The sequence below is a fragment of the Hemitrygon akajei genome, chromosome 12 (genome assembly GCF_048418815.1).
Source record: "Hemitrygon akajei chromosome 12, sHemAka1.3, whole genome shotgun sequence".
NCBI lineage: Eukaryota > Metazoa > Chordata > Chondrichthyes > Myliobatiformes > Dasyatidae > Hemitrygon > Hemitrygon akajei.
Genome location: NC_133135.1, coordinates 40274986 through 40298992, shown reverse-complemented (window position 1 = coordinate 40298992; position 24007 = coordinate 40274986). Strand labels below are relative to the sequence as shown.

Below are 24007 nucleotides of genomic sequence, written 5' to 3'. Positions count from 1 at the left end.
CCCACAGTCACTGTTTTAGACCAGATCAGTATACAGGAGAGTTACTTGTTTGTTTGTCTATTGTGCAAAGATGAGAGCCACTCTAGTCATCTGCAATTTGTGGGGGCTGAACTGGTCTGAGGGTAGAGGCAATCCATGCTTGAAATGTTCTTTGGCAGTGTGGACAAAAGATATCAGCCTCCTTGGGTTGGGGGTTGCTGACTTGGGCTTTCCTGGCCAGCCTATGTCTCTGTTGCAGTTGTCCTTTCTGCCTTGTGTCACTGCACCCTTATGAAGGGTAGAGTGCCACTCAACCCAATCCTGGGCAATATGTCCCCATATGTCCGGATTGATGCTAAAGGCTTTTAGTAAAGCTTTCAAGGTGGCTTCATAGCATTTCCTTTGGCCTCCTTGGGAACAATTTCCTTTCTGTAGTTTTCCCATAAAGCAGCCAATGGTCTGGCGTAAAGATACGTGGCCTGCTCAATGTGACTGGGACTGGATCTGGATAGTGTAGGTACTGGGAAGGCCAGCTTTGGTAAGTACATCAGTGTCAGGGATCTTGCCTTGCCACTTAATGTTGAGGAGATTTCTGATGCGGCATGTGTGCAAATGGTTCAGTTTCTTTGGGTGCCATTGGCACACTGTCCATATTTTGTAGGCTTAAAGCAGAATGGGAAGTATTATGGCCCTATACACCTTCAACTTCATCTGTAGACTTGTGCCTCTTCTGTTTCAGACATTTGTATAAAGTCTGCTGAAGGCTAAACTTGCCTTGGCAATCCTGGCACTTCATCACCAATGACAATGCTCTGGGATGGTGTGCTGCCAAGACATGTGAATCTCTTCATTGGGTTGAGTCTTTGACTGTTTGTCTAAATGTATGATTTCCCTAAAATGGACTTGATGCATTACTTCAGTCTTGGTGTTGATGGTAAGCCCGAAGTTGGTACATGCATCAGTAAACTTGTCGACACAGCGTTGCATATTAATTTTTAACCAGCCTTGAGGGCGCAGTCATCAGCAAAAAGAGCCCAGATTCTGTCATAATCTTAGTTTTTGCTTGGAGCCACCTGAGATTGAACAGTTTCCCATCAGTGCAGAATCTGATGCCGATGTCCACATTTTTGCCTCAGAAAACATCAGTTAACCTAATGGAAAACACCAGACTGAATAGCATTAGCACCAAGACACAGCCCTGCTTGATCCCAGTCTAAGACAGGGAAGGGCTTGGATGTCTCACCATTGTCCTGAAACCTAGCTTGCATGCCATCATGGAAATACTACACCATGGGCATCCATACTTCGCCGTGATCTTCCACAGACCCTTGCTGCTAATAATATCGAAGGCCTTAGATAGGTCAGTGTTTTGCTCCTGACATCCCTTGCAGTTGCCTTGCAGCAAGCACCATGTTGATAGTTCCATGTTCTTTCCGGAATCCATATTGGCACTCTGATAGGAGTCCCCAGTCACAGTATGAAGTGAGACAGTTGAGAAGAAGTCTGGTGAAGATTTTGCCTGTGATAGACAGCAAGGATATTCCCCAACAGTTGGCATCGGATTGTCAGTTTACTTATAGATAAATCTTTAAATTCTTGTGGAATTTTCTGTTACTGCCACATAAGTTGAAAGAGCTTTTCACTAGCATTGCTGTACCTTCCTTTTAGGCCTCAGCTAGTATTACGTCTGATCCAGGCACTTTGCCACTAGAAAGCTGAGGTATTACCTTCCAGGTCTCTGCTAATGTCAGTGGAATATCCAGTGCTTTATTGATAGGTACTTGGGGCAGGTGATCAATGGCTTTGTCATTTGTAGTTGAAGGATGATTCAGAACACTGTTAAAGTGCTCAGCACTTTAATTCTATGAAGAATTTTCTTGCTCCATGATCAGCGTGTTCTCATTAGCACCAAGGAGAGGGGATGATCCTGATGATGTGGGGCCATAGACTTCTTTAAGTTCAGCATAGAATTTCTTTAAATCATACCTATCTCCATATGACTGGATGAAATCAGCTTTATTGATCAATCGGGAATCCTGCACCTGGCACAGTTTGTGTTGTACTGTACTGTGTCTGTTATTGAAGGCATCCTTCTATGAGATGGACTTGGGGTCGGTGAGGAAAGCTTTGTGAAGACGATGTTTCTCATCTAGCAGTTGTTTGATGTCAACACAGTTTTCATCAAATCAGTCCACAGAACCTAGAAAAACTACAACAATACAGGCCCTTCAGCTCACAAAGCTGTGCTGAACATGTACTTACTTTAGAAATTACCTAAGGTTACCCATAGCCCAATACTTTTCTAAGGTCCATATACCTATCCAGGAGTCTCTTAGAAGACCCTATTGTATCTGCCTCCACCACTGTCGCTAGCAGCCTATTCCATGCACTCACCACGCTTTGCAAAAAAAAAAAACTTACCTCTGACATCTCCTCTGTACCTACCTCCAAGTACTTTAAAACTCTGCCCTCTCGTGTTAGCCATTTCAGCCTTGGGAAAAAGCCTCTGACTATCTACACGATCAATGCCTCTCATCATCTTATACACCTCTATCAGGTCACCTTTCATCCTCCGTCGCTCCAAGGAGAAAAGGCCAAGTTCACTCAACCTATTCTCATAAGACATGCTCCCCAATCCAGGCAACATCCTTGTAAATCTCCTCTGCACCTTTGATATAGTTTCCACATCCTTCCTGTAGTGAGATGACCAGATCTGAGCACAGTACTCCTAAGTGGGGTCTGACCAGAGTCCTATATAGCTGTAACATTACCTCTCAGCTCTTAAACTTAATCCCACAGCTGATGAAGGCCAGTGCACCATACGCCTTCTTAACCATAGAGTCAACCTGCGCAGCAGCTTTGAGTGTCCTGTGGACTCTGACCTCCAAGACCCCTCTGATCCTCCATACTGCCAACAGTCTTACCATTAATACTGTATTCTGCCATCATAATTGACCTACCAAAATGAAGTACCTCACACTTATCTGGGTTGAACTTCATCTGCCACTTCTCAGCCCAGTTTTGCATCCTATCAATGTCCCACTGTAACCTCTGACAGCCCTCCACACTATCCACAACACTCCCAACATTTGTGTCATCAGAAAATTTACTAACCTATCCCTGCACTTCCTCATCCAGGTCATTTATAAAAATCATGAAGAGAAGGGGTCCCAGAACAGATGTTATATTAGGCTGGCTTCCCTATGTTATTTGGTGTCCCTAAGGCGCACCACTGGCCACCAACCTCCATGCAGAATATGACCCCTCTACAACTACTTTTTGCTTTCTATGGGCAAACCAGTTCTGGATCCACAAAGCAAGGTCCCCTTGGATCCCGTGCCTCCTTACTTTCTCAATAAGCCTTGCATGGGGTACCTTACCAAATGCTTTGCTGAAATCCATATACACTACATCTACTGCTCTAACTTCTTCAATGTGTTTAGTCACATCCTCAAAAAATTCAATCAGGCTTGTAAGGCACAACCTGCCTTTGACAAAGCCATGCTGACTATTCCTGATCATATTATGCCTCTCCAAATGTTTGTAAATCCTGCCTCTCAGGATCTTTTCCGTGAAGTTACCAACTACTGAAGTAAGACTGACCGATCTATAATTTCATGGGCTATCTCTACTCCCTTCCTTGAATAAGGGAACAACATCTGCAGTCCTCCAATCCTCCAGAACTTCCCTTTTCCTATTGATGATGTAAAGATGATTGTCAGAGGCTCAGCAATCTCCTCCCTGGCCTCCCACAGTAGCCTGGCGCACATCTCATTCAATCCTGGAGACTTATCCAACTTGATGCTTTCCAAAAACTCCAGCACATCTTTCTTAATGTCCATATGCTCAAGCTTTTCAATCAGCTGTAAGTCATCCCTACAATAGCCAGGATCCTTTTATGTCGTGAATACTGAAGCAAAGTATTCATTAAGTACCTTCACCATTTCTTCTGGTTCCATACATACTTTTCCACTGTCACACTTGATTGGTCCTATTCTCTCACGTCTTACCCTCTTGCTCTTCACATACTTCAGATTCAGATTCAGTTTATTGTCATTTAGAAACCACAAATGCAATGCAATTAAAAAATGAGATAACGTTCCTCCAGAATGATATCACAAAAGCATATGACAAAACAGACTACACTAGAAAATCCACATAACGTTTGGAAATCCCCAATCCAGAGTCCGGAGAGGCTGCTGCGTATTAATATCGCGCTACAATCTTAACGCGTTCCCCAGAAAGGAGCTCCAAATCTACCAGACAAACAAGACCAAAAACTAAAGCTACAAGACCTGCACAAAACCACATAGTTACAACAGTGCAAACAATAGCATAATTGATTAAAAAAACAGACTATGGGCACAGTAAAAATAGTCCAAAGACGTTAAAAGACTATAAGTTCAAAAGAAATCACCACACAGTTTCCACAAGTCCCCAGGGTCCCGACAGACTTGCCATCCCACGCTTGCAGCAGAAGGGAATACTCCCGCTATGGACTTCCACGGCGCCATCTGACTCAGCCTCGCAGACGCAGCACACAACGAAAGCTCCGTCAAACCCAGCCTCACTGACACAGCACACACCGAAAGCGACCTGACCACAGTGGACTCCGAGTCCGTCGAACCTCTGAGCCGGCGACCATCCCCTCCGGCACAGCTTCTCCGAGCACCATCTTCTGCCAAGTGTATTAGGACGGCCCCGCCAACGGCCATCGGCAACGCGACCCCGAGGACTGGGGGCCTGTTCTTCCCAGCAGAGTCCCAGACCTCACAGCAGCAGCAGCAACGCAGAAGGTCTTCCTGGAGATTTCCCGATGTTCCTCCGTGCTCCCACGTCCGTTTTCAATCGATTATGATTGCACACGACACCCCACTTCACAAATAACAGATAATCAGCTCCAGAGTGGCTGCTGCAAGCTGCATTGCGCCACCATCTTGGAAACAGCTTGTAGAATGCCTTGCAGTTTTCTTTAATCCTGCTTACCAAAGCCTTCTTATGGCCCCTTCTGGCTCTCCTGATTTCATTCTTAAGCTCCTTCCTGCTAGCCTTATAATCTTCTAGATCTCTGTCATTACCTAGTTTTTTGAACCTTTTGTTAAAAACCTTGATTTTTTCATTTCATTTTTCTATCTTTTTATTGATTTTCCAGTAAAGAATATACAAATCAGAGGAGAAGTTTAACAAACAGATAATACAAAAGACATTTTTTTTTGTTACCTTGTTTTTTTGAACCAGTCCTTGTGCTTTCTGTTACAGGCCTCATAATTTGTGCAGCTGTGTTGTAGATCAGCTCTCGAAAGGTTGACCAAGCATTTTCCACATTCCGATTGTCCAGACTGGTGGAGTTTAAGTGGTCTTCTTAAGTTTCAACCAAAAAAAACTGCTTTATGTTGCTACTTTTCATCTTGGAGAGGTTCAGCTGTTTTGGGTCTGTCTTTTCTTATGGATATTCAGTTTAGAAATGATGAGATGGTGATCTGTCCAGCATTCAGCATCGCACATAGATTTTGTTACTTGCATCCTGCCTGTCTCTCTTCCTGATGATGACGTAGTCACTTACATGCCAATGCTTAGAGTGGGGATGTATCCATGCAGTTCTTTTATAGGTCGGAAAGCAGAAGACTGTGTTGGTGATCAACAATTCATGTTTGGCATTTGTCTGGCATAGTAGATGACTGTTTCTGTTGCTGTTGCAGCAACCAATGCCATATTTCCCAATGACCCCATCCCAGGAGGTGTTTGCAGAGCCAACTCTTGCATTGAAGTCACCAGGGATAATAAGCTTATCCATTTTGGAAATAGTGGCAATAATTGATTGCAGTTCTTCATAAAATTTTTCCATGACATCATCTGGGTTGATCATGGACATAAGTGTTGACAATAGTGATAGAGGGAGTTTTATGGTCATGAGCTGGTCATTCACACTTCTTGGAGGGTCCAGCAAGCACGTCAGCAATCTCTGTCTTCACTGCAAATCAGAACCTAGCCTCACACCAGTCTTAATTTCCTCTTCCACTCCAACAGAATGTTCATCCTGTACTCCTTTCACAAAGTTCGCCCTCTCCTGAAAGCCAAGTCTCACTCAGGGCTGTGATATCGATGTTATATTAGGCTGGCTCTCCTTATTAGAGTAGTTATCCTCTGAGTTTTGTCAGCGTTGACTCTAACTGTGCAGACATTCCACACACTGATGCCCATGACATCCTTAGTGTCTCATGCTCTAATTGCTTCACAGCATCTTGCTGGGTCTGCCTTCCTGCCCTTTGAGCCTAACTAGTGGTTACCTCTGCGCAGTCTTTGCTAGCTTGGATAGGCAAACCCAAATTCACCAAGGGTTTAAGAGCCATCAGTTACCTTCACCTGGTTTAGCCCACTCGTCAAGGTGGTTTAACAGTGTGGCTTCTGTTGCTAGCAGAAGCCACACTCTGTCTGGAGCCACAAGTGTGAGTGCCTAGTCAGGACCAATGGTGGATGGAGCGTATGGGCTGTCAGGGAGTAGTAGCACTTCTGATGGGGCAGACATACCGTGCTCACTTGGAATATAGGGTGATATGTACCTAAAATGTTCGTGAGTGGTAGACTTCATTATGTCACCATGCGTACAGTATTGTGTAAAGATCTTAGGCACATGTATATAAAACTTATAGGCACATATGAGACATGAGAGAATATGACCAATCAAGTGCAACAGTGGAAAAGTGTGTATGAAACCAGAGGAGATAGCAGAGGTACTCTGTCCCTTTTCCTATTCCTCTTTGCTTCAGTATTCACTAAGGAAAAGGATCTTGGCAATTGTAGGGATGACTTACAACGGACTGAAAAGCTTGAGCAGAAAGATACAAGAAAGGGGATGTGCTAGAGCTTTTGAAAGCATCAAGTTGGATAAGTCACCAGGACCAGACGAGATATACCCCAGGCTACTGTGAGAGGTAAAGGATGAGATTGCAGAGCCTCTGGCAATGATCTTTGCATCATTAATGGGGAAGGGAGAGGTTCCGGAGGATTGAAGGGATGCGGATGTTGTTCCCTTATTTAAGAAAGGGAATAGAGATAGTCCAGGAAATTATAGACTAGTGAGTCTTACTTCAGTGGTTGGTAAGTTGATAAAAAAGATTCTGAGAAGCAGGATTTATGAACACTTGGAGAGGCATAATATGACTCTGAATAGACTGCATGGCTTTCCAGCCTTACAAGCCTGATTGAATTTCTGTGATGTTCAATAAACAAATTGTTTGGAATCAAATGACCTTGCCTGGAATCTCAGGGCTGGGTGTGTGTGCATCTGCGCCAACCCCTACCCCTGGTACTCCACTGTCACCTGTCCCAAACCCTTCTTACTGCTCCACCCTCACCATTCCCAACATCCTTTGCTCCCACCAGATTTACAAACTCACTATCTGCTCCACGTTGATAAATACAGTACTGTGCAAAATGTCTTGGCCATCCTGGCTATATATAGCTAGCACCTCGCTAAAGAAAAGGAAAGAAAAACTAGGCAGACAAAGCTTATCTGGGTCTTGTATCTTTGAATTAGTTTCTGGAGTTATGAAACATAACAGTGTTGTTGTGGAAGTTTTAAAATGAATCTGAGATGACTGCTTACCCATTGAAGTGCAGCAAGTGTTTCTTTAGAAGGGGAGAGCAGAAAATGGACAAAATTAACAAACAACGTGTATAGCCAAGGGTTCATAAACAGTGAGCACCGGGTGATGATGATACATTTTTTTTTAAAAAGCAGAAATGGCTGGCTCTATTGTTTGACTGCACAACAGATAATTGGAAGATGTATACTGAAGGAATTGAGCAGTATTTTAAAGCAAATGGAATGCATAATAAGATGTGCGCCAGTGTTGCTGAGTGCAATAACTGGAAAGGATACAGTTTGCTTAAAAGTTTACCTGCTCCAACCAACTAGCCGAAATGAGCTTTGCTGATACCTTGAACATAACACAGGAACATTTAGAACTGAAACCATTGTTGATTACAGAACACTAGGTTTCATAAGTGAAATTAAAATGAAGGTGACTGCATTTCGGCTTGGGAGACTGAAACATTGAGATAATAGGTGGTATGTGCTGTACTGGAGCACTCTCGCTCTCTCTCTCTCAGCCTGTTGGTCCTTGATTTGGGGGGCTTGGAACAGCGAATTGGAAGATCATAACATCAGAACAGCAAGCTGGTAGTCTTGTTATGAATGTGCCACAACTCTGAGGGGCTGAAGGGTACAAAGTAGCCCCCTCCTTTTTGAGAATCGCAAGATCGCTATTAATTCAGGTCTGGGACCCAGGAAATGAGAGAGAGATGTCCAGAATACACAGGTTTTGAAATGTGTCCTGGCCTCAGCAAGACAAAGCCACGGATAATGGCCATTGTCTCTTGGAGACGGAATTGTGTATTGAGTACTGTACTGTTCATTGAAGCCCCTCGGGGGATGACCAGAGTGGGCTGGTTGAGGGATTGCATCATCCCAACCTGATTGACATCTGAGACCCCGTGAGTAAGGATAAAAGAGGGTCTGGGGAAACAACCCCTTTAGACGCACCAGGAGAAACGCTAGAAATCCTGTGACAGCGTTTAATAGCGACAGCCGGTGGGGCTCGCGTGCGTCCTTTTCCCTTGCCTGGGAATTGGTGGGTTCGCCACGGAAGAACAGCTTTGGCTAAAGGAGAGGCCACACCAATGGAACTCTCGAAGGTTCGAAATCATTAAAAGGAAAAGCTGGCAAGTTTCTAAAAATCTCTCTCTTGACTCCAACCAAAGGCTGCAGCCTGAATGAACTGAGTGACTTTTATATTTCCATCGGACAATACATTATCCCCTAGACAACGATAGAGCTTATTTCTTATTGATTATTATTATACCCGCACTTATAGATTTAGTATTGATGACGTATATTATCTGTATGTTTGCATTGATATTATTTTTGTGTATTTTTACTAATAAATACTGTTAAAAATAGTACCATCAGACTTCAACGGACCTCTCTATCTTTGCTGGTAAGTGACCCAGTTACGGGGTTCATAACAACGTGAGGCCTCGTCTCGAGATTTGATACCAAATTGGAGGGCCAGTGAATCGGGCTTGTAAGTCCAAACTTGGATCTGGTTGTGCGGGTAGCTAGATGGGAAACCAGCAAAGATGGACATGGATGAATTTATAGAAAACCCAACTCTGGAGGCGCTAGAGACAGCCACAAAGTCGGACTTGATAAATATTGCGAAAGGACTAAACCTCGCAGAGGTGAGGTTGTCAATGAAAAAGAGGGAGGTGCGGAGGGCTATAACTCAGTATTATATTGTGAAGAATGTGTTTTCTGCTGAGGTATTGGAAAATATCCCTGAAAAGGTACCAGTTAGTGGGACAGCTCAGTTAGAGTTGGAGAAATTGAGGCTGGATGCGGAACAGAGGAAGAGGGAGCATGAGCTCCAGCTAAAGGAGTTAGAGGTGAAAAGGGAGCAGGAAAGAGCTGAAAAAGAGCAGGACAGAGCTGAGAAGCAGAGGGAGCATGAAATTCGGTTAAAACAGCTGGAAGCAGCTGAAAAAGAGAGGGAGAGAGCTGAGAAAGAAAAGGAAAGAGCCGAGAAGGAGAGGGAGGTGGAGGAACAGAGGCAACATGACTTGGATATGGAAAAGTTAAGGCAAGAGCGAAGAGTTCAAGGGTCAGACCGAGAGGAGCAGTTTAATGTTAGTTGGGAGTTTAGGTTAGTACCTCCGTTCGAGGAAACGGATGTTAATAGTTATTTCTTGCATTTTGAAAAGGTGGCAGTGAATCAGAAGTGACCCAAAGAGCAGTGGGTGGCGTTGTTACAAAGTGTGTTAAAAGGGAAGGCACAACGGGCATATGCGGCGTTGTCCATGGAGGAGGAAGAGTCAGAGAATTATGAGAAAGTAAAGGAGGCCATTCTTCGGACCTACGAATTGGTACCTGAGGCCTATAGACAAAAGTTCAGAAATTTAAAGAAAAGGTGGAATCAGATGTATACCGAGTTTGCCTATGAGAAGGGTGTGCTCTTGGATCGCTTGTGTGCAGTAGAAATAGTGGACGGAAGATTTTTGACGTCTCAGGGAATTAATTCTGATTGAGGAATTTAAAGGTTGTGTTTCGGATGATATCCGGATGTATTTGAATGAGAAGCCGAATAAGTCCATCTCCGAATTTGCTAGGTTCGCAGATGAATATGCCCTAACCCACAAGACAAAGTTTTCCTCGAATAAAAGTTACCAGAGACACCGTGGGAATGGTAGAGAAAGCCTGCCGGTTGAGGCAGAAAGCCCGCCGGGAGCTAGTGGTAAAATTGAGGAGGAGAGGCAAGACGGCAGGAGAGGTCCTGGCTTGACCTGTTTTAATTGTGGAAAGGTGGGTCATATTGCATATAAGTGCCTTGCTCCGAGGAAGGAGACAGGAAAATGGAAAGCAGCAGTCCCTATAGGATGTGCTGTGGTGATCCGTAAATCGACGAGAGAGCCCCAGGTAGACAGAGTACGAGAAGGGTCTGAGACATGTATTTCAGAAGGAACCGTGTCTGTGAGAGAGGAAGACACACCAGTTCCAGTGCAGATCTGGAGAGACACGGGAGCTGAACTGTCATTGATTAGCAGTAAGGTACTAGATTTTGGTCGCCAGACTGGAATGGTAGCTTTAAGAGGAATAGGAAAAGGGACAGAAGCGGTGCCCTTGCATTGGATCATTATAAATTGTGATCTGGTATCTGGACCAGTTGAAATAGGGGTGCAATCAGAATTCCCGAGAACGGACGTTGACGTCCTTCTGGGTAACGATTTAGCCGGTGGTAAGGTTTGGTCAGCAATGAAGCTGATGAGCCAGCCTGTGAGTGTTGAGGTCCCACCCCTAGATTCCAAGATCTATCCCGCATGCGCGATCACTCGCAGCATGTCGAGAAAGGCAGCTGAGAGTGAGACCAGTTTAAATCCGGCCAGTATCGATTTGGCCGAGACATTTTTACCAACCCTGTACCAAGAGGGTTTAGAGGGTGGTAAAACGGAGAATAAGAAAGTGAAAAAGAGTAAGGGAGAGGAGGTAGACCTGCCCTTAGCCAGGAGGAAATTTATAGAGGCACGGAGTAAAGTTGAGAAACAGATAAGGCTGTTAAAAGGTCCAGGGTTGGATATGGATGATCTGTCCGGTTTGGCAGAACTGTTTGAAGAAGTTGAAAATTCTAAAGGTGTTCCTGATAATGAAATGAGGGCAGTCCTAGATGAAAAGGATGCCATTACCTTGAAGAAGTCTGCTGGGTTGGCAGATGAGGTTGTTACAGCCCGCGGGGTTGAGTTTACTCCGGAAGGGAGTTGCCCAGAGAGTAGCTGGGAGGATCAGGGGAATTTAGAATTTGAAAAGGGTACGGGTATTGAAAGCCTGGAAGAGGCAAATGTCCCGTTTGAGTGTGTTCAAGATGTGGATGCACGTGGTACTGAACCTAGTAATGGAGCTCAGAAAAAGTCTGGGGTATTTGATTCAGTTGAAAAGGAATGCAGTCCTTGTGGGTCAGATGGACTTGGTTCAGTGAAGAAAGGGTTAACCTTGGTAATAGTGGGAAGTGAGAATTCCCAGTTGTTGGTGTTCGAAGGTGTGTTAAAAGTTAGTGAGGAGATAAAAGGTGGTGATGTGAATCTTATTATTGAAGGAAAAGGGAAAAGTGTAGTTCCCAAATTGAATGAAGAAAATTTAAAGTCTGGATTGATGTCAAAAGCAGCAACCGGGCTGCAGAGACAATGGCTTGGTAACACGGTGCCTGCGAATCAATTACAGGTTGAGTTGGAATGTAAAGGTGCCCCACACGCTATTGTTATTCACGAGTGTGCTGTGAAAAGGCAGAATTTGAAATGCTGTTTGAACAAAGAGTTTAAACTGAAAACTAATAGCCTGAAGGGTCCTGAAGAGAAAACTAGCAACTTGCTTAAAATTAAAGAATTGTGTGGAAAGTCAGAAAAAGGTCTAAGTTTGGAACACATTGTTGATAAAATAACTCCTATGAAAGGCGCAGGCAAAAGCCTATTCCACCCTAGTGCACAAGCTCACCATGTGGGAGTTAACTGGAAAAGGGGCGAGGGTTGACGGGATGCCATTTTTAATAGCAGGATCCGGTTTTAAGGGATTTCGACAAAGCATGTGAATAATAAAGACAACCCCCATGGAAGATTGACTGTTAAGTTTGAAAGTAACGATAAAGATTAGTATTTGCATGAACTTTTGTAGTATACACGTAAGCTAAGATCACAACTCTTTAGTTTTTGTTTGCTGAAGAAAAGGAATAAAAATAGGTGGTTAGCAAATTGAAGTCTGATGCTACAAGACTTTAGTAAGGTACAAGATGTTAAGATATTAAAGGAAGTGACAATGTAATCGCTAACTGTTTAGATGCTGAATTGAATGTATAAATGTATTACTCTGTAGTGAAAAAAAACCTTTTGTATTGTGTTAGATTCTAAAATCCTGTAAGACTCTGTATTAATTCATTTTTACCGATGGTAAAAAGGCTTTGAAGGAAGGGGGTGTTACGAATGTGCCACAACTCTGAGGGGCCAAAGGGTACAAAGTAGCCCCCTCCTTTTTGAGAATCGCAAGATCGCTATTAATTCGGATCTGGGACCCAGGAAATGAGAGAGAGACGTCCAGAATACACAGGTTTTGGAATGTGTCCTGGCCTCAGCAAGACAAAGCCACGGATAACGGCCATTGTCTCTTGGAGATGGAATTGTGTATTGAGTACTGTACTGTTCATTGAAGCCCCTCAGGGGATGACCAGAGTGGGCTGGTTGAGGGATTGCATCATCCCAACCTGACTGACATCTGAGACCCTGTGAGTAAGGATAAAAGAGGGTCTGGGGAACAACCCCTTTAGACGCACCAGGAGAAACGCTAGAAATCCCGTGACAGCGTTTAATAGCGACAGCCGGTGGGGCTCGCGTGCATCCTTTTCCCTTGCCTGGGAATTGGCGGGTTCGCCACGGAAGAACGGCTTTGGCTGAAGGAGAGGCCACACCAATGGAACTCTCGAAGGTTTGAAATCATTAAAAGGAAAAGCTGGCAAGTTTCTAAAAATCTCTCTCTTGACTCCAACCAAAGGCTGCAGCCTGAATGAACTGAGTGACTTTTATATTTCCATCGGACAATACGTTATCCCCTAGACAACGATAGAGCTTATTTCTTATTGATTATTATTATACCCGCACTTTTAGATTTAGTATTGACGACGAATATTATCTGTATGTTTGCATTGATATTATTTTTGTGTATTTTTACTAATAAATACTGTTAAAAATAGTACCATCAGACTTCAACGGACCTCTCTATCTTTGCTGGTAAGTGACCCAGTTACGGGGTTCGTAACAGTCTCCACTCTCACTGTTGCAGGAGGGCAACTTCTCTGTCCCTCAACAGAGAGAGAGAAAGCTTGTCTGAGATACTGAAGTGCTGGGTTATGGATTGTAGTTTTTGATGGACTGTAAATCAAGTTCTCTTTGCGGGCTTTTGCTGTTGCTTGCATGGTGGTGGGGTGGTGGTTGAGGTTGGTGCTTCTGCTGGCACAAGTGGGGGATGGGGAGGGTGATGGTCAATGCTGCTGCTGCTTGTGCAATGGGAAGGGGGGCCTCAGGGTTCTGATGTTTCCATCATTTATTCTATGGAGTATCTTGTTTCTTAGATGTCTACGGAGGAAGAATTTCAGTATATTGTATACATGCTCTGATATGAAGTTGAACCATTTGAATTTGTGTGCTGTAATGAAAAATCTGATGATGTTGAGTGTGACAAAGGACGTATAGCCTTGAGATTTACAATGTGAAGATTAACAATAGACAAGCAATATGACTTGGACCAGAAGTGAACATAACGAGCTTGAACGGCATTTCATTATGAAGCCTGTAGATATCCAACTAAGAACTTGTACTGGATAAAAGATCATTCCTCTGCATGAAATATGTAACAGTGAAATACAACAACCAGTAAGCTACATTGGGCTTGTATATAGTAAAAACAGGAGCTCTAGCATTGTGGAGCCATGATTGGCAAAGGCAACTACAACCTGATTAGAGATTCATCCACCATTTGCCAAAGCAGTGTTTAAGGATGGCATTGGAAAGCTCAAGCACATCAAGGGTGAGGTAGTTTCAAATGAAAATGCCATACCCAAGTTTTGCAAATCCCATCAGGTTCCTTATACCATCTGTGATAAAGTAGCCAGTGAGTTAGATCTCATGGAGACTGAAGAAATTCTTTCCAAGATTGAGTGAAGCCCATAGACAATGTCAGTGGTCCCAATAGCCAAAAAGGATGGGTCTGTCAGATCTGTGGTGATATTAAGGTTACCATCGTCCCAGTACTGAAAGTAGACCAATACCCTTAGGATAGAGGATATCTTTGCAAACCTTCCTGGAGGAAAACACTTCAGCAAAGTGGACTTAGCTGAGGACTAACTATAGATGGAGGTAGAAGAAATTTTTCTCACCATAAACACTCAAAGGGTTTTATCGCTATAATAGATGTTGCAGGGCTGCGCAGGATCTATGTTACCTGAATGACATCATAGTTACTGGTGAGCATAACCTCTCCAAAATCTCAAGACTGTTAAAAAAATTAGAAAATTATAGGTTCAGAGTATGATGCAACTAATGTGAATTCTTTAAATCAAACATCACTTTGGTCACACCATTGACATGTAAGATGACACAAGTCTGCTGAGAAAATTCAAACAGTGGTGGATGCCCCAAGGCCAAAGGACATGTCACAGTTATGCTCCTTTTTTAGGATTTGTCAATTACTATAATAGGTTCCTTCCAAACCTGGTTATTGTACTCCACCCCTTGAACTCTGCCTTTTGGAATCTTCCTGATCTGTAGGTAAAGGAAATGATGACATCAGACACTACTTGATTCACACATTTTGATCCACATCATCAATGAAGTTTGCCTTATGGTATATGTGCAGTCATGTCACATCTTGTGAGTGATGGAAGTGAACACCCCATGGCTTTTGCATCATGTTCCCTTACCAATACAAAGAAAAATCACGCAAAAATTGATAGAAAGGCCGTGAATCTAGTTTGGGGTGTAAAATATTTCAATTGGTACCTGTATGGGGTAAGAGTTTATCTCCATTACTGATCATCAACTGCTAGTGTCCATTTTCAATCCATAGAAGGGTGTTCCACTAATATAGCATGAATGTAGAGATGAGCTCTATTTCTTGGAGGTCACAATTAAAAGATTAGATTCAAGAAGGCAACTAATCATGGAAATACAGATGGATTGTCCCATTTACCCTTGAAAAGGAAATACCTAAAAAATTTACAAAACAGGACACTCCTCCTGAAATATTCTCCCTAATACAAATCGAAAGTCTTCCTATTATGGCAGAAATTATCCAAAGAAAAACGAGAAAAGACCCCTGCACTGTCTCAGGTCTACAAGGTTACCTGAAGTGGGTGGAATATCCTACAGAAATTCCAGTTCCCCTATCTTAAACAGTACTGGCATGAACTTGCTCTTGACGGGTTGCCTAATGTGGGGATTGAGAGTTGTACCATCCAAGCTGAGAGCTATTGTTGGAGGAGCTACATGCTGGTCAGCTCAGTGTGCTTAAAATGAAAGCTGTGGCTTGAAGGTTTGTCTAGTGGACTGGGATAGATCAGATCGATCAGCTTGCCATGCGCTGTTTGGAATGCTTACACATCCAGAAGATGCCACAAGCATTTCCTCTTCATCACTGGGAATGGCATGCATTGCCGTGACAGAGGATTCATGTGGATTTTGCCAGAGCACTTATGAACCCAAATAGTAGCTATAAAGTGGCCAGAAGTGTTCCCAATGGCCTCCACTATAATTTCACACACTGATGTGTTGAAAAGGACTGGTGTTCCAGAACACTAAGTGACAATGGACTACATTTTCTAGCAAAACAGTTTCAGTCATTCCTGAAAATGAATGGAAAAAGACATTACATCTGCACCATACTCCCAGCTACAAATGGCTTGGTGGAAAGGTTTGCCCAGAGTCTAAACAATGCACTGTGAGCAATGTCAGCAGAACACCTTACACTGCCACTGGATCAGAAGTTCGCCAATTTCCTCCATTTATATTGCAATGCAGTAACCAACAACTCATCGGCTGTGCTGTTGCTGGGTTGTCCCTTATGCTCAAGCATGGATTTCCTCAAACCCAATCTCAGAAGGAGTATGCACGAGAAACAGCTGAGACGAATTAGAGGCTCCTCAAACAAGAAAGTATGATGTTTCTCTCCGGACAAGCAGTCCTGGCTAGGGAATACAGTGGTGATCAAAAGTGCGTACTCGGAAAGATTAAGGACAGAACTGGGCTACAATCCCTACCCAGTGGAGATTGCGTCTGATGCCATTTGGAGATGACACATCGATCAGTTGTGGAGAGCAGTCAATTGTTGGAGAAGAAAGGTGGCCAAAGTTATCAGAACTACTTCCTGGAAAAGTTCCAGAGTCAACTCCTACAACCAGTATGGAGGAGGCTGCAGAACCTGAGATTGTTTTGCAGCCACGTCTCAACGTCTCATCCGCCAAGCAGAGTGACCCCCCCCCCCCACCCGCCTTTATCAGGAAAGAAGTTTCCCACAAGAGTAAGAAATCCTCCACAGCAGGGAGGAGTGCAGTGTATTTAATATATCAATGAAATTTGGTACAAAGACCAATGTCATCCAAAAGCTAAGTGATGTGCTTTAATGAATACTACCAAGTGTTTCTGACATCCACTATCATGAAGTGCTTTGAGAAATTAGTCATGGAAGAAGTCAACTTCAACTTCCAACCTCCCAGATAATCTTGACCCATTTCAGTTTGTATACCTCCAGAATGGTTCCACATTGGACCCCATTCCCTCAGCCCTATATTCATCTTTGGAGCATCTGGATAGTAAAGGCACTATGTTAGACTACATCTCTGCTTTCAGTATTATAATTCTAAGCAAGCTCATCTCCAAACTCCTAGACCTGGGACTCGACACCTTACTATGCCAGTACTTGCTTGACTTCCTGACCACCAGACTGCCATCAATAAGGACAGTCAGCAACTCCTCTGTCATGATCATTCTCAGTGCTGGTGCCCCACAAGGCAGCATCCTCAACCACTACTCCCTGTACACTCAGGACTGCATGTTCATATACAAGTTTGCAGGTGTCACCATCATAGTGGGCTGATTCTGAAGTAATGATGAGTCAGCGTACAGAAAGGGGACTTAGAGCCTAATGGCATGGTGGCATGACAACTTTTCCATCAATGTTAGCAAAACAAAAGAGCTGGTCATTGAATTTAGGAAGGGGGTGGTGCACTTGCTTCTGTTTACATCAGTGGTGCTGAGGTCAAGAGCATTGAGTTGCTAGGAGTGAACTTCACCAGCAGCCTGATCTGGACCAACCATGTGGAATTCATGGCTGAGAAACTGCACCAGCACCTCTACTCTCTCAAGGTGCTCAAGAAATTTGCCGTGTTCTCTTTGACTTTCACCAATTTTTTTTATAGATACATCACGGAAAGCATGCTATCCCTAATGCATCATGGTCGACGCTGTGCCAGAAATGTCAAGAAGCTGCAGAGAGATTTGAGCACAGATTAGCACACTTTGGACATCAACCTCACGTCCGTGGACTCTGCACACACTTCTCGCTGCTTCTCCAAAGCAGCCAATGTAATCAGCGACCCCACCCACCATTCTGTTGTCTCTTCCTTCCACCCCTAATTGAGCAGAAAATAAAGAGTTTGAAAACATGTACCACTAATTTCGATGATAGCTACTGTCCCACTGTTGTATGCTCTTCTAGTTTGATAAGATGGACTCTTGTGTCTGCCTGCACTGTGCTTTCTCTGTAATATGGAACACTTTATTCTGCATTCTTTTGGTGTTTTCCTGATTCAATTTCAGTGCATGGATGCGATGAAATAATTTATGAATTACTTGAAAAATGTTTTTCACTATCTCAGTATATGAAACAACAATAAAACAATTTATTATTGCAGCAGCGGAGTAAATTTTGGATTGCCATGCTAAATGAGTGAGGCTGCCTTAATTTAAATGAAGAATTTCAATATTCAGCAGTAAAATGATCATAGCTTATACAGTCAGCCTTTCTTATCTGCGGGGGATTGGCTCGGGACCCCCCCCCCCCCCCCACGGATACCAAAAAATGTGGATGCTCGAGTCGGTGGACTTTAGGACCTGGCAGAGTTCGGGACCTGTTGCCCGCAGTGTTTCTGTTCCGAAAAACAATCACGATTGAAAATAAAGTGGAAATAATAATTGGAAAGATCGCTTTATTATCGGAAAACACCATTGGTTATTGGAAAAGCGTTAGGCTACAGTCGGGATAAAGTGAGAATAATGAAGCATGTGAAGGCCCTGCCTCAATGAAAGCTACAATTATTACTAAGCAACGCAGTGATTTAATTATTTTAATACATATGTTTCTTAAGTGTTTTTATGTACATAGAAAGGTAAAATATATACTAAGACAACCATTTGACTAACTGACGCTGAATAATACTGGATGTACCTGTTCTGACTTAGAGAACTTCCTTTTTTTTTCTAGATTCCCGATCCGTGGTAACCTATGCACATCCTCCCGTATACTTTAAATCATCTCTAGATTACTTATAATACCTAATACAATGTAAATGCTATGTAAATAGTTGTTATACTGTATTGTTTAGGGAATAATGACAAGAAAAAAAGTCTGTACATGCTCAAACAGCAAGTGCTGGAGAGAGAACTTCCAGGTTTTTGGTTGGTTGAATCTGCGCATGCGGAACCCGCGGATAAGGAAGGCCGACAGTAGAGGCTTCTGTGTAGCAAGGGTCTTTCTGGCTTAGCCTACATTCAGAAGAAAATATGTAGCTACAGTCTTCTTGATGTGAATGTCAGGCAGGCAAGTACCTAGTACAAGTCTTCCTTGTGTGAGGATCATTTGTATAGGTAAGTGTATAGTTTTGTCAGGGTTCTTGGAGCAGCTGCTAGAAAGTAAAGATATTACTGCTCATTGACAATCTTTCACATTTTGTAGCACCGTAAGTAAATTGACGCTTTGATATTACATGTTGTGATCATAATTGATCCTCAAAATACGTGTACATGGAAAATGGGAGTTTGTTAGATCATGTGGAATGAATTGGAACCGGTGCAACTTTCACTTGATCTGTACACTGTGTCATCCTTGTACCTTTGGAACTATAAGTTCAGAAGACACAACAGTCTGAAAAGAGGCCTTTATGATTGGAAGCGCAGCTAGTTGATTTGCTTTTGGGAATATCTGGCCAATGAGGGCATATCTGAAAAGGCCTTTCCTTGGCATTGTCTGGTGTCAATCTTTTCGTCCTCCTTTCTACAGGTAGTTCAGAATAGGAAGAAATAAAAGCTTTTGCCTTTATAGTAGCCAGGTTGTAAGTGCAACTGATGACAATTTCTGAGATGTTCTATTGAGTACTGCAGGGTATTTCCTAATTTGACCAGCTGCTAGAAGTTCATCTTGATAAGCCTGATTGCACTTTCCATTACCAGTGGTGTTAGTGTTCTGTAGTATAACTAGCAGCTTAGGAAGAAGGGAATACCCCGTGGCTCCAAGAGTTTCCATTCTATTTAGCATAGTTTAGTATGAATAACCTGTCTGTGTCAAGAAGCCATTTTATAGTTCTATTCATTGGGTGTTAATATTGATGCCATTAGTGTTGGGCAGGACTGCCATCTTTTGCCACTGTGTAGTACAGTAATTGGGGTGGTTGATGAAAGGAGCTGCAGACATCCATACTAGATCTACTGCATCCAGTTGAACTGTCTAGATTGAACTTCTGCAGTGGACTAGCAGATAATGCTGAAGAATCTGCTTGCTGAAATTGTACCAGGTTAGATCTGGTTTAGAATCAACGACTGTTGTATCAGTTTTCTACTTATAATTCAAATAAAAGCAGCAATTTATGTGTTTTAGATGCTGGTCATGAAGGATTCAGAATATTAGTCTGTTATAGTACTGTGCTGTGATATACAGTATATTAGTTGCAAAATAAAGTACCTCAAAAAAAGCAAAAAGTTACAGGCGATATACTTTAAAAATAGCTAATATACATACTTTTGCATAAATTATTTGTACAATTAAATTCATTATATTTTTATTTCTTTGAATATATTCACAAATATTCAAGCTGTTTTGACAGCCAGATCAGGCTAGGTTTGGTTCATCAGTATTCAAAAACATCTGAAGAACTTATGAACACTGAGACCCTGCACTGCGCAGGGCTTGGATAATCAGATTGGAAGTGGCTTCCTTTGTGAACAGCTTTGTAGAAATTGTGTCAATATATTTCTCGTATCCAAATTAATGTTATTTATATATGTACGGAAAACAAAATAGATCCAGCTCTGAATCCAGGGATATATCTAATCTCAGTTTTTCTTCATGCAGAAAGGTTCATAAACCTTCACTCTCTGTTTTCTGCCTGTCAGTTTCATTCCTGTACATACTGTAACATGCCACTTTTTGATGCAAGGTTATTGTTTAACATCTAATGAAAATACATGTGATCCACAGAATTTCTTTGTCAAATTGACATAATGTCTGAGTATAGACAAACACCGGCATGGTGGAAATACATTGCATAGCCAACCAATTTACTGCTCTTTAATTATACTTTCAAAGTATAATTAAACATCTAAATCTAGAAGATGATTGTCTTCTAGATTTAGATGTCAGATATTCAGTGCTTTCATGTGTATAACTGTAATTAAAATAATGTGAATTCCTTTGCTAAAACTCTGTTGCTTCTTTGCATTTCCACTGCTGCTACTCATGATTACCAGAACAAAAACTTGTCTTCTTCCCAGGGAATTTGAGCATGAATGTGAGAGCATCTCATAGTTAAATTTATAGACAATTATCTTCCATGCTAGTGTGCCTTGCTAATCATTCGGTATGACTCAGTGATATAATTTATTCAATGCAGAATTAATAAAATGTGGCTTATAATATTTTCCTCATTTGCCATCATATAATCATTGTGCTTTATATATTCTAACATCTGTGATTTTCAGAAAATTTCTCCAAATGTAAGTTCCAAGTAAATAAAATCATTAATAGCTACTCTTTGTTAAATGTAGTACATAAAATCTTCAGTAAGATTTTAGCCTTTGTTTGAGGAGTCATTTTGAAAACTGGTAAACTAGATGTTATATGTTCAGCAACGACTGTTTCCATTTTGAATGTTGTTTAAGTGTGATAACTTTGTTCTCCCAGAGGTTTGTTCATCATTGATAATGCTGGTATACTGCGTCAGATATTGATCAATGACTTGCCTGTTGGGCGTTCAGTGGATGAAGTGATGAGGTTGGTTCAAGCATTCCAATTTACAGATGAACATGGGGAAGGTAATGTATATTTATCATGAATACTGTAAAAGACACTTGCCTAGAAATCTTGTTACATAGAGCACTGCTTCTGTGTACTATATGCTAGAATTTTATTGAAAAACTTATTGTTAATTTTGCTCCAGAATATGCAGAAATAAATCTGAAGCTTGTGACTTGGTTGGAAGTTCTAATTGTGCAGTGCACTGGCACATTGAGTAGCATTATATGGCACCAACACATAGTATATGTCATGTGGCATTCGTGTGAAAACAGTTGCAATACATGATAAAACTATAAATTACTATAAGAAGTAATTAATTTTAAAAAATAATTAAATAAGTAGAGCAAAAGGGAAAATTACTGAGGTGGTATTCATGGGTTCATTTTGCATTCAGCAATCTGATGGCTGTACTACCTCCTTAATGGTAGCAGTGAGAAGAAGGCATACTCTGTGTGATGGGGTTCCTTAAATGTAGATGCCACCTTTTCGAGGCATCACCTTTTGAAGCTGTCCTTGGTGCTGGAGAAGGTATTGCCCATGATGAAAGGTATTGCCCATGATGAAGCTGAGTTGGAATGCTCTCCACAGTACATCTCTAGAAATTTGCAAGTGTCTTTGGTGACATACCAGTTCTAATGAAATATACCCTTTGTCATGTCTTCTTTGTAATTGCATCAATATGTAGGACCAGGATAGATTCTCAGAAATGTTACATCCAAGAACTTGAAACTGTTCACCCTTTCCACTTTTGATTCATCAAGGACTGGTGTGTGTTCCCTTGACTTCCCCTTCCTGAAGTCCACAATTAATTCCTTGGTCTTACTGACGCTGAATGCAAGATTGTTTCTGTGACACCACTTGACTAGTTGATCTGTCTCGCTCCTGTATGTCTCCTCACCACCATCTGAAATTACCGGAAAATTTATAGATGGTGATTGAGCTGTGCCTAGCCACACATTTGTGGGAATAGAGCAGTGGGCAATGCACCCATCCCTGAGGTAATTCTTGTTCAAAACATAATTTGGTTTGCCATGCTCTGCAAGTTCATAATAGACAATAGACAATAGGTGCAGAAGTAGACCATTCGGCCCTTCGAGCCTGCACCACCATTCTGAGATCATGGCTGATCATCTACTATCAATACCCCATTCCTGCCTTGTCCCCATATCCCTTGATTCCCCTATCCATAAGATACCTATCTAGCTCCTTCTTGAAAGCATCCAGAGAATTGGCCTCCACTGCCTTCCTAGGCAGTGCCAGTCTTAGAACATAGAACATTAAGTGCCACGATGTACTTTCGATAACAATGTACCGACCAACCATAAGACCTTGTGAAGAAGAATTTACTCGTGATAATCTGACCCACACTTCCCAAAACAATGTTAATTAATATCAGTGTATCATGCACACTTAGAACTAAGGTCTGGAACAAACTTTGATTTTTATTGCTGATGTTGGTTGTAGATATATCTATACAGGTTGAGGTGTAACTATAAAAAATGACATGAATAGTGCTCACTTCCATGCAATACACAAATTGAAGCTGAATTGAGGAAACTATCACATAGTATTTACTTTGGAACTGCCATTAGCTTTCTTTTGCTTTGAAAACGCTAGTTATTGTCAAATTGAAGATGGCACCAAGGTGCAACTCAGTTTTAGTTTTTTTTTGGTGTCTTTTTTAAGTTCTCCATTAGTTAATTTTCAGAATAAAGCCTAGCACAATTAGTTTCCAATTGATTACTTTGCAATAAATTGTATAGATTGACCACCTTGAATTCGGTTCCACTGCTTATTTGGATGTAATTTTCGCCAGCCTAATTTCAAATTTCCCGCAATGCTGTGCTAACATGTCGCCATTGTTTTGATGGTGCCATTAGTAAAATCAGCTGTTGGCACAGATTTTAAATGAAGCAAGTCATTCCTCTGTAATTCTTTTTTTTTATAACCTGTACTTATCTAGCCCCTGTCTTGTCTTTGAATAAAGGAAGTGCTTCTCATCGTGTAAAGCTCAAACACCATGTGTTACCTATACAAGATAAGGTGGAAGCTCTGGAAAAACTTGACAGTAGTGTGTCTGTGAAAAGCATATGTGATCTGTATAACATTAGCTCATTAGCATGATGGAAAGAAACAAAAAGAAAAGTTGCTCCAGCTGTTTGCTGACAGCGAATCAAAAACATTTGCATAAGGAGGACGATGAAGATGTTCATTTCTAGATAAAGTTCTTACTCATTTTTTTTTCTTTATTATCCAAGGTGATCATCAAGTGGGCTAGAGGTGTTTCCTTATTTAATCTTAACCTAACCACCTGTTATTTGGCAAAATTACTAAGCTGGCACAGCACAGGTCTCAATCATTCTAGATTTCTGGTGGCCAACCTGTATTACCAAAGTTAAACATTTAACATTTTATTGTACCATCTGTTTCAATCCCATCTTTCTGACCTAGCCACTGAGTATGTAGGAATTCTTTCCCTTGTTTCATTATGATACAGGGATGACTTTTGAGTTTCTTGTTTACTGGATCTCTTGTATTGCACCTCGAGGTATCTGTGTCTTCCAAATCATACAGTGAAGTAGTGCAGAAAACTTGGGGCTCAAATTTCCACTGCTTATGACTCTTTAGAATGATTACCTAGTTAAAAGGTACCAG

At 41.9% G+C, this 24007-nt stretch overlaps 1 protein-coding gene across 2 annotated transcripts in view; it reads left to right on the top strand.

Annotated features, from left to right (window-relative positions):
* The window catches only part of LOC140736919 (peroxiredoxin-1-like), a 41093-nt gene that overhangs the window by 15915 nt on the left and 1171 nt on the right, over nucleotides 1–24007 (top strand). For both annotated transcript variants that reach the window (XM_073062952.1, XM_073062953.1), the window contains exon 5: nucleotides 21239–21369. In XM_073062952.1, the coding sequence (XP_072919053.1) occupies nucleotides 21239–21369 (131 nt within the window). The remainder of the gene's footprint in view (nucleotides 1–21238; nucleotides 21370–24007) is intronic.